Source organism: Aegilops tauschii, chromosome 7 (genome assembly GCF_002575655.3).
Source record: "Aegilops tauschii subsp. strangulata cultivar AL8/78 chromosome 7, Aet v6.0, whole genome shotgun sequence".
Taxonomy (NCBI): Eukaryota; Viridiplantae; Streptophyta; class Magnoliopsida; order Poales; family Poaceae; genus Aegilops; species Aegilops tauschii.
Window position 1 is genome coordinate 405,376,616 of NC_053041.3, and position 11,514 is coordinate 405,388,129.

An 11,514-nucleotide genomic window follows, 5' to 3' on the forward strand; every position below is an offset into this window, starting at 1 on the left:
GGAGACTGCACTAGGAGATGCCAGAAGGACTACCATTCTATGGATAAAGGAACACATCGTGCTTCCACATTGGACGCCGCGTCAGCAGACTCCGCCGAAGGAGGCCCCTCAGCAAACTCCTCACAGTACCAATGTAGCTCTATCTCCGCTGCCTCAGCCATCTCCACCGCTCAGTAGACTCCACTGCCTCAGCCGTCTCCACCGCGTCAGCAGACTCTGCCACCTCAGCTGTCTCCTCCACGTCAGCTGACTCCCCCAGAGGAGGCCCCTCAGCAAACTCCGCCTGCTCCACTGCCTCAGCCGTGGCGGAAAAGAACCGCCGCTGCGGTGGCTAGTAGTACAACTGCGAAGAAATCCAGAGTAGGTACAATAAGCGTCAAGGATGCTCCTGCCAAGTTACCATACCAACTGAGTGATGAGGAACTCAAGAAGGTTGTGGATGCCGAAGTGAAATGCCAGCTTGCACCGACCCGTCCAGATCCAAAGGAGAAAATAGATTCGACAAAAGCGAAGCCCTGTCTGGAAACCCTTAAGCGACCACCGCCGCCTCCGCTGCTATCTAACTATGACCGCTCTATTATCAAGTCATATAATGAATATGTGCAGCTATCAAGAAGTAGCAGTAGTGCAAGGGGAAAACAATTCGTCAGCTTAGTGAACAGAAAAACCAATCGTGCCCCGGGTCAAGGTGTTTACCGATATCGATTATGATCTGGGGGTAGCGGTAGATGATCTTGGTTTCACTCTTGGTGAATACTTAGGCGAGCATGGAGAGTACTTCCCCATGGCTAATTTAGCATACAGATATGAGCATGGGAAGCCACTCGTCATACCTGAGGAGCCCCGACATCTAACAACACAAATGCGAAGATTGCATGAGTGGTGCATGGAAGCCTGAAAGGAAGGGAGCAACATGATCATGGTGGGAATTAGAAATGAGCATTACTTCAATGGAGTCGAGGAGATGTACATTGAATTTGATGAATTATTTCAGTTATACAATCAAGACGCCCTCGACAAATCTATCCTCAGTTGCTATTGTCTGTAAGTATTATTTCTGTAATTAAATCTCTAGCTCAGCTCGTCCATTGCATGTACAATTATCCTCACTATATTATGCAGATTTAAGATTCTCGAATGCAAAAGAGGACAAATCCAAGACATTGGGTTCATTAACCAAAATACCATAAATGAATGTACGGTAGCAAATAACGCCAAGGATACAGTGAAAAACTTGCTAAAGGCGTTAATTGGACAATAAACCAGAAGGGAAATACTATTTCCTTACAACTTCAAGTGAGTGTTACTGTCTTGTGCACATTCTGTTTCGCTTACTCAAGGTTAAGTGTAATTGATGAGTTATGCGTGTGCAGGTTCCACTTTATTCTACTAGTCATTCAGCTTGACGCAGTAGTAGTAATTGTCATGGACTCGAAACCTAAAGACCTTGAGATGTGGGCGGATATGAGTGAAATACTCCAGAGGTAATTTCAATCATTATCACGCTATATCGGCAACATTCATTCATTTCCTGATATCAAGTAATTAATAACTCCTTCATTCATTTTCTTTGCCGGGCAGGGTTTGGAAAGAGTTCACCAAGCAGGCTAAGGTGAATGGAAAGAGGAGCTGCAATTTCGACACCCCAATGTAAGTAGTACTAGCTAGTTCCGCGCATCTCTCTTTGATTCTGGTTTTAATACCATTATCATGGTTGATTATTATTTTGATTGAACTCTATTCTCATAAAATGCTTGAGGCAGGAAGACGGAAATAATTTATGTGAATACTACGTACGCAAGTTCATTCGCTAGACGACCTGTGAGAAGGGCAGAATTTTTGAACAACTTGAAGTACGTAAACAATATTCACAATTTTATTTTATTACCATCATTGTGTTGAGTTTCATTCATATATTCACAATATATATATTGACCCTCTTCTTTAAATTAGATCCAACGGAAATGGGACAAACTCCTACAAAAGGATCGCATACGAGCAATTCAAGAGGAATTGGCGGGATTCTTACTTGAAGAGGTCATAGCTAAAAACAGAGAATACCATCAGGATTTGGAATGCAATTTTGGTAATAAGATATTAGGGATCGTAAGAGATGTTATATTGTATATATGCATGAACGTGCACTATATGTAGTAGCATCGAATAGATATACGAAAACATGTTGTTCGACCAAGCACGGAGAAAGAAAGTTAACTTCTCTATATTCATGATGATGTTGTGTAATGGTTCCTTCATTGCTATATGTAGTAGCTAGCGTCGAGTTGAATGGAAAACATACAATAAAAATGAAAACCCTAAATGAAAAAGAACTGAATGATAAACACAAAAAGAAAAGGGAAACACAATATGAAACCCCTAAACCATCCAAAACCCTAAACCCCGCCTTTCAAAAAAAAACCTAAACCCCGGCGCTTGCCAGGTCCTGACGCGTGGCCGACTTTTAGTCTCGGTTTGTGTTACCAACCGGGACTAAAGGGCCGCCTGCCAGAGCGCTCCGCAGCGGCCACATGGAGCCCCTTTAGTCCCAGTTCGTAACACGGCCGGGACAAAAAGGGGGGCCTTTAGTCCCGGTTGCACAACCGGAACTGAAGTCCATTACTAACCGGGACTAATGTCCCATTTTCTGCTACTGATGATTTATTGGACTAACATATTGATCCAGTGCCCAGTGTTAGTTCCTTTTTGTTGCATGTTTTTTGTTTGACAGAATATCCATATCAAACGAAGTCCAAACACGATAAAACTTTACAGATATTTATTTTTAATGTATGTGAATTTTTGGAAGAAGAATCAACGCAAGACGGTGCTCGAGGAGCCCACTAGGCACCAAGGCATGCCAAGGGGTCCAGGCGCTCCCTGATGGGTAGTGGGCACCTTGTAAGCCGGTTGTTGCCCTTCTTTCTGTACAAGAAAGATAATTTATGGATAAAAATCCCATCAAAAATTCAGCCTAATCGGAGTTACGGATCTCTGGGAATTTAAGAAATGGTGAAGGGCCTGAAAATAGGAACGCAAAACAGAAGAGAACAAAGAGAGAGATCCAATCTCGGAGGGGCTCTCACCCCTCCGCCGCCATGGCGGCCATGGACCAGAGGGGGAACTCTCCTCCCATCTAGGGGAGGGGGGCAAGGAAGAAAAATAAGGAGAGGGGCTCTCTCCCCCTCTCTCCCGATGGCACCGGAACGCCGCCGGGGCAATCATCATGACGGCGATCTACACCAACAACTTCGCTGCCGTCACCACCAACTCGCTCCCCCTCTATGCTGCTGTGTAACACCTCTTCTCCCCGCTGTAATCTCTACTTAAACATGGTGCTTAATGCTATATATATTATCCAACGATGTATGGCCATCCTATGATGTTTGAGTAGATTCGTTTTGTCCTATGGGTTGATTGATGATCGTGGTTGGTTTGAGTTGTATGTTTTGTTTGTGTGCTATCCTATGGTGCCCTCCGTGTCGCGCAAGCGTGAGAGATTCCCGCTGTAGGGTGTTGCAATATGTTCACGATTCGCTTATCGTGGGTGGCGTGAGTGACTAAAACACATACCCGAGTAGGTGGGTTATTGCGTATGGGATAAAGAGGACTTGATACTTAATGCTATGGTTTGGTTTTACCTTAATGACCTTTGGTGGTTGCAGATGCTTGCCAGAGTTCCAATCATAAGTGCATATGATCCAAGTACGGAAAGTATGTTAACTCATGCCTCTCCCTCATATAAAGTTACAATAATGATTACCGGTCTAGTTATCGATTGCCTAGGGACAAAATATTTGTGTCTTGTGTTACAAAAATCTTTCTACTAACCAACTAACTATTATTATCTCGCAAAGTACTCTTAGTTTTATTCTTGTAAAGTAGTTCTAGAATCACACCTACAAAATACTCCCTCCGTTCCTAAATATTTGTATTTCTAGAGATTTTAACAAGTGACTACATACGGAGCAAAATGAGTGAATCTGCACTCTAAAATATGTCTATATACATCCGTATGCGGTAGTCCATTTGAAATCTCTAAAAAGACAAGTATTTATGAATGGAGGGAGTAGTTTCATACTTGTTATAGGTAAAACGAATGTTTAAGTGTGCATAGAGCTGTATCGATGGTCGATAGAACTTGAAGAGAATATAAATTCTACCTTTAGCTCCTCGTTTGGTTCGACACTCTTATTTATCGAAAAAACTACAATTGATCCCCTGTACTTGTGGGTTATCATAGACCTACTCTGCAGCCTTTCAAAGAGCACACCAGGTCTTTGCCAGCGTATAGGTGCATCTGCCAATATGAATTTGTGGCCATTGGCATGCCCCACGCCCGAAGGTTGCAACCTGCAACAATTCCTTGTTGAGATCGTCGAAGAAGCTGATTACACTGCTGGAGCTTGTGCCCTGCAAGGCATCATTAAGAGGGCACCAGAGGCCGATGTTTCTGCAAGTTAATTAGATGCATAAGAAATCTTATTGTACGTTGGATTAGCATGGTTGCTTTATTTGCTTTTTGGACCTGTCATATTTGTGCGGTGGTGAAATTGCAACTATCCCTCGGTAGTTTTGGTAATTCCTAACAACATATAGCTCATTGAGCTAATGATATCTCAAGATAAATATTTCAGAAAAGTTCAATGATTGGCATGGCATGGATCAGGAATGTGGACCCCTCAAAATGCTAAGGACAAAAGATTGACTCAAGCTCTAAAGCTCAAGACTCTACATTTTTACTTTTAGTGATCCAAGATCACATTGAGTCCATAGGAAAAGCCAATACTATTGAAAGGGGATGAGATGTTGCTTAATGGGTTGCTTGCTCAAAATGCTTAGTGATATGCTCCAAAACCCTCAACCACTTTCTCATATCCACATATGTCCCAAACCAAAAAGTCAAACTCGGCCCCACCGAAATATTCTATCCGGCGCCACCGAGTTCACTTGACATAGCCAGTGCCACAAACCCTAGTCACTTCGGTCTCACCGATAGGACTTTCGGTCTCGCCGAGATGGGATTGCAAACTCTCTGTTTCCCTTCGTAACGTTTCGGTCGAAACCGAGATGAGCGATCGGTCCCACCGAGTTCGCAATGCAAACTCTCTGTTTCCCTTTCGTAACATTTCGGTCTCACCGAAATGAGCGATTCGGTCCCACCGAGTTTACGTGACCAACTCTCTGGTTAGCTTATTACGAAAATCGGTCCCACCGAGTTTGTGTAATCGGTCTCACCGAGATTACGTTATGCCCTAACCCTAATGAAATTGGTCCCACCGAGTTGACATGTCGATTCCACCGAAAATCCTAACGTTCACATTTTGAACTAAATCGGTCTAACCGAGTTTCATTATTCGGTCCCACTGAGTTTGGTTATTTGTGTGTAACGGTTAGATTTTGTGTGGAGGCTATATATACCCCTCCACCCACTCTTCATTCGTGAGGAGAGCCATCAGAACATGCCTGCACTTCCAGCATACATTTTTTGAAAGAGAACCACCTACTCATGTGTTGAGACCAAGATATTCCAATCCAACCATATGAATCTTGATCTCTAGCCTTTCCCAAGTTGCTTTCCACTCAAATCATCTTTCTACCAAATCCAAATCTGTGAGAGAGAGTTGAGTGTTGGGGAGACTATCATTTGAAGCACAAGAGCAAGGAGTTCATCATCAACACACCATCTATTACCTTTTGGAGAGTGGTGTCTCCTAGATTGGTTAGGTGTCACTTGGGAGCCTCCGTCAAGATTGTGGAGTTGAACCAAGGAGTTTGTACGGGCAAGGAGATCGCCTACTTCGTGAAGGTCTACCCTAGTGAGGCAAGTCCTTCGTGGGCGATGGCCATGGTGGGATAGACAAGGTTGCTTCTTCGTGGACCCTTCGTGGGTGGAGCCCTCCGTGGACTCGCGCAACTGTTACCCTTCGTGGGTTGAAGTCTCCATCAACGTGGATGTACGATAGCACCACCTATCGGAACCACGCCAAAAATCTACGTGTCTACATTGCGTTTGCTCCCTCCAAACTCCTCCCTTTACCTTCATATGCAATGTTTTACATTCCGCTGCTATACTCTTAGACTTACATTCCGTTGGTTTTTGGAACATGAGCCCCTTGGGAGCCTGCCGTGCTTGCCTTTGCGCGCTGGATAGACATAGCAGCAGGATCTGGGTAGATTCTCAGGATTTGTTAAGACTGTGAGGCTACTCATAGTGGGGAGTATCATATACTAGTATCATGCATAGGATACTAGTGTATGATACTACCTCTATAGTGCATAGTATCATAAAGTAGTATCATAGATGATCATATTTATTGGCATGCATGACACAAAGTAGCATAACATTTAACATGATACGATATCTACCTATGTTACTCTAACCCTCTCTCTCTTCTTTAATTGTGTGCCACATAAACATGTTTGCTAGTCCCAAGTGCATGTTACCGGTTATGTTACTCCTACTATGGCCAGCCTGAGTCACGGCGCAAACGACAAGGTCGGTCGTCAGCCTTTGACCGGTCGTCCTGATTTCTGGATGGTGTAGGTTGGTGTACCGTGAAGCAGCCGTCGGGTTTGTATTTGTAGGGTTACTGGGTACAACACCCATACTGACTACGGGAAGGTCCAAAAAATGATGCAACCCTACGATTTGGTAAATATGGAGGTCTCTTGAACCAATCCACAAATATTTCCTAGGGAGGTTTTGTAATAGATGCTTTATGTACTCCATTTAGCGATCATATATGTTGTATTGAAAACGGAATAAAGTGATTACATAACAAAGCACTTTTCAACTACTCTCTAATACATGCTTGAGCTAATATGATTATTTCATAAAGTCTTACGATTTGAACTTATCCTTAAGTAATAACAAATTAAAATTACTAAGATAGATAGGTTGTGGATGGCTCCGTGATCCTTCTTCCTTCCCAACCTCCAGGGTACTTTCGCGATGACTTGATCTACTGGTGGATGCACATTCTTTGAGTTTTTCGGTATTCTGGAGGTCTCCGCGCCCAGTCATGCCAAGGGAGCGTTTTCTCATGCGCCCGAGGATCCCCTGTGGCTGTTGCCGGTCCCATGCCTCTGTTGGCATGGGCGGCGTGGTCGTCGGTTTGCTCTAGGTTCACGGCGGCGTCTGTAGGGTTGCCGCTGACTGTGATGACTCGGTATGATCCTGGCATCTTCGACTTCATGCAGGCGTAGCAGGGGCGACATTGTTGCTGCGAGGGAGCGGCGCTGCGTGTGAAGGCAGCGTCTGGGGAATTTTTGTTTTGCTGCGAGGTATGCATGGGCATGGGCGGGCGAGAGAATATGACCGAGTATGTACAAATGCAAACTCACAAAATTTGTAACCGTACGTGGCAGACGATCTACTGTTTTCGCGTAAAACGGAATGTAAATTTTAACGCGGCAGGACGTGGTTTCGGCGGTGCATAGTTTGAGCGTTAATCTTGTCGCACAACGGAACGAGCTATAGATCCCGGGGAAAGCTGCTACGCGTGTGTCCCCGTTCCCCACGTGGGGACGGACGGTGTTTTCCCCTCTTGGCGGTGGTAGTGGAGGCTGTGGAGCACACTACTGTAGCGCGGTAAGCAGCTGGGTCGGGCCGGGGTCGGGACTGACACGTCCCTTTCCACCCTTTTTGTGGTACTCCAACTTAATTCAATTCAATTGCCCTTTTAGCTCCGACCCCGGCCACGACCACTGACGCACACACAAAAATAAACACCGGGGGTATAGGTACCCCGCCGGTCGTCGGCCACTCGGCGGGCAAGTAGAAAGAATGCCCGATATGATGCTTCCATGGGATAAGTTGCATGGCCAGTACGGCGTATTTTACGTCGACGTGCATGAATCAGGTACTAGTAGCTAGTTGCCGCCTTTTGTTGACTTGTGCATGTCTCGTGTCTGGAGTGCGTAGTTGCGTAGGCGTATCATATCGCACTGGCTCCTCTCCCCCTGGGCACTACTCTCTCCATGCATGTCCGACAAACACCCACTTGCCAGTTGCCACTCTCCCTATCTAAAGATCTCTCTCCCTCTCTCCAGAGATCTTTCTCTCTCTAGATCGACATTGGCCCTTTTTCTGTGTCCATGATGTAGCATGTTTGTTTCCATGTCCAGCTTTTATGTTGCTTGCTGTTTTCTCTCTCTAGAACGGAGATCAGCGACTCATGAGTGAGAGTAGCTAGGCAGAGGAGGTGAAGAGAGAGGGGAATTATTGGGGGACCAAAAGGGCACTACGATCGACATTGCACCACGGTACGTGCGCTGGGGACAGGCAGCGCAGCTACTACTATAGCCCGATCGATCCATCCATCGATCTATGCATCTTCTTCTTTTTTCCGACTTTAATTAAATTCATTTGCCTTTTGCTCCTGTCACGACAAGCGAGATAACGATCTGCGTCCGGCATCTCTCGCCTGCCTCCATGGTCGTCACACCCATAATGCATGGTCGATTATTTAATTAATCACCTAACTAATCAACTGCATTACTAAATCCAGTTTAAACAAATTGTATGGCAAAAAGCATGAAGCTAAATCGATAGTCTCCACCCCAATTACTACTCTATGAGAAAGTTTGGCCATCTGTCATATTTCCAGGCAACAATTTGAAGAGAAGTTACTACTTTATCCTAGGAAAAAAAATTGAATTACACACCTTGCACACACCACAACAAACTGTGTAATTACCAATTAATTTATATATCACCGGTCGATCTTAATTATTGGTAACCATATGCTAATTAATAACATAGTACTTAAAAGGGTTAATTAAACAATAAGAGACGGGTGCGATGAGCGGTGACAGTGATACTCCAACTTACTGCCCGCTTTAATCCCCTTTTCTTTCACTTAGTTTTCTCTCCACACATCAATCTAATCACCTTTGAGATCTCTGTCTCTCTCTGTTGATCTCGCTCTCCTTTATTATTATTTTCTCCTTTTTCTCGTTGTAGTCTTTTTACTGTACTAGGGCAGCTGCTGTCCTGCCTCGCCACCTTTCGTGTCTTCAGCGGCTCAGCCCTCCATTGGCCATACCAATAGCAGCTACAGTTGTTACGGTGACACATGGCTCAGCCGCTCCGACGACGCCGCAGATCGGGCGAAGCTCCACAGGTCGTCGTCGCTGCTACCGGCGGCGGCCCCTCCGAGAAGCCTTGTGGCCGCGGCGGAGTAGAAGGCAAGCCCGTTGACGGCCGTGTCGTCGAGGGCGTCGTTGCCGCCTGCATGGCCGGCGGTGCCGTCGAAGCAGAGCTGGTCTGTGGACGCGTCGTGCTGGCCATTGAGGTGGGACGCGACTAGCCGGTCCATCATGGCCCAGTCCGTGATCCCGCCGTCGCGGTGGGGTTGGTGCAGGTCCTCGGCGTGCGCCAGCTCGCGCTCGACATTTCCATCTCCGCTCGCCGCGAGCGGCGTCGTAGTCGACGTCCGCGCCGTGGCCGCCGCCGAGGGGCTCTCCAGCGGTGGCAGCTTCATGAAACCGTGGCCGCCGAGAACCGTCTCGAGGGGCCGCAGATACCGCGACGCGGCCGTTCTCGGGCGCGGCGAGGAAAGCTCGTGCTCCTGCTTGCACGAGCGGCCCATGTAGTGCAGGATCTGGTCAAGCGCATCGTCGCTGGAGTAGAGCGGCGAGGAGGAGCGTGCCGCCTTGCCCCCATCGTCTCTTCCCCCGCCGCCGCGCTTGCCACTTCCGGCCCCCGCATCCTTGTGGTGGTGCTTCTTCTTGAACACTCTGCACACCACCCAGCCGTCCTCCTGGCCGGCGTCCGACGATGTGGCGGCACTGACAACCTGAGCATGACGCACGGCGGCATCCAAAGACAAAGGCTGGCAGGTGTTAATTATTATTACCTTTTGGGGCACATGAAGCACATGGAAAAAGTTTAATCATTAGTGCAGTGAGAGACTAGGCATAGAGAGAGAAGGGAGAGGGGGGGGGGGGGGGGGGGGGGGAGGAAAGGCTGGATGGTGTCAAGGTGCTAAGCTAGGACGCTCGTACTCCTATCATTGCACCACCACACCTCCATATAATTGTTACGGCAGCAAACAATTAATGGTGATCGGTGCATTAGCTCCCCAATTGAGCTAGGTGATCGTATCCGTACCATGGTGGCGGTGGGGGCGGCGTCCGTGGTGGAAGAAGGGTCGTCGAGGCGGTACTCGTGCATGATCCAGTCGGACTTCTGGCCATGGGGAGCACGGCCCTTGTAGAAGACGAGCGTCTTGCGCATGCCGATGCGTTTGACGGCGTTGTAAATAGCCTTGTCGCGGCCGGTGGCCTTCCAGAACCCGGCCGCCGTCGCCCGGTTCGTCCGCGTTCCCGTTGGGTACTTCTTGTCCTTGTGGCTGAAGAAGTACCAGTCGTTCTGAGGACCTGAGCCGATCTTACATTTCTCTGAAACACCCAAATTGCACCAAGACAATTCTCTTAGTTTGATTTGTTCATCACGGGTACTTGTGCACAACAACCCACCCAAGAAATTATAGTTGCATTTCTTACTGAGATGGAGCTCGCTTGTTTTTTAATGGCAGAAGGTACTAGTTTGCCACTTTGCACTGTGAAACTACTATTTGCTTCATGAACCGTGCAATTAAGCCACTATATATGAATGAATGGAGGTGCAAGCTAGGCCGCCATGGCGTGAGAAGAAGCAAAGAATAGTTGTACCTTGGATATCCCATGGCTCGAGCTTGTTGAGATCAACGTCGCGGATCACGTCGAGGTCGATCTCCTCGGAGGCGACCTTCTTGCGGAGGTAATAGTTGAGGAGCTCTTCCTCCGTTGGGTGGAAACGGAACCCCGGCGGCACACACGATTGACCGTTCACCGAGATGCTCATTGCTAGATCGATTGACAAAACGACGGCCTGCGTGAAGTGGTTCTTCCAGGGACCGGTAGACTGAGTTCGTGTGTTAAAGGCTGGTAAGTGGGCAGATAGAGGGAGATAGATTGGAGCTAGCGCTTGCAGCTGAGGAGGAGAGGAGGCTAAGAGAGAATGGGTGATCCGGCGGTGTGGGAGGAAAGGTGGCCATTTATATAGAGGTTGCAAAGTAGAGAGAGAGAGATAGAGAGAGAGAGAGAGAGAGAGGTGAGGAGGAAGAGGAGGGGGAGGGAGAAACGATCGGAGGTTGATATTGATATTGCCATCATTCCATGCTGTTGGGTGCAGCCCTTTGCTTTGGTCACTCTAGTGGGGTTAGTTTTTTCCACCCACCCCTGACAGAGATGGCCAGAGAAGAAATGTTTTTAGAGAGAGAAGAGCGGCCGGTATTATGTATTGAGAGCAAAATAGAGATTATATCATGCATGAATCATGATTCCTTCATATCTATTACTAGTAGGCGGTTCATGAATGCCCTTTTTTATAAAACTTCTCTATTCATCTTCATTCATAACCATACAATTAATCATCAAAAATAATCAAAAATACATCTAAATCTATATATCACCTAGCAACGACTACAAGCACTGAAGCGAGCCAAAGGCGCACCACCGTCATCGCCC

The 11,514-nt window shown here is 47.0% G+C and overlaps 1 protein-coding gene across 2 annotated transcripts; it reads right to left on the bottom strand.

The window, feature by feature from the left end:
* Nucleotides 1–8,688: 8,688 nt before the first annotated feature.
* LOC109750124 (NAC domain-containing protein 43) lies at nucleotides 8,689–11,125 on the bottom strand. 2 transcript variants are annotated; one of them, XM_020309083.4, is made up of 3 exons: nucleotides 10,678–11,090; nucleotides 10,115–10,404; nucleotides 8,689–9,800 (listed from the first exon to the last, which is right to left on the bottom strand). In XM_020309083.4, exons 1-3 carry the CDS (start codon nucleotides 10,847–10,849, stop codon nucleotides 9,066–9,068), a joined length of 1,197 nt encoding a protein of 398 aa, XP_020164672.1. In that variant the 5' UTR covers nucleotides 10,850–11,090; the 3' UTR covers nucleotides 8,689–9,065. The 2 variants fall into 2 exon arrangements, with proteins under 2 accessions (XP_020164672.1, XP_040253183.1); XM_040397249.3 differs by having other exon boundaries at nucleotides 8,951–9,836; nucleotides 10,678–11,125.
* Nucleotides 11,126–11,514: the final 389 nt, after the last annotated feature.

Coding starts and splice junctions, on each gene's coding strand:
- LOC109750124 (XM_040397249.3), bottom strand. CDS start 10,849: ATGAGCATCTCGGTGAACGGTCAATCGTGTGTGCCGCCGGGGTTCCGT. Junction 10,405..10,677: donor CGAGCCATGGGATATCCAAG/GTACAACTATTC, acceptor TGGGTGTTTCAG/AGAAATGTAAGATCGGCTCA. Junction 9,837..10,114: donor CCGCCCCCACCGCCACCATG/GTACGGATACGA, acceptor AACACCTGCCAG/CCTTTGTCTTTGGATGCCGC.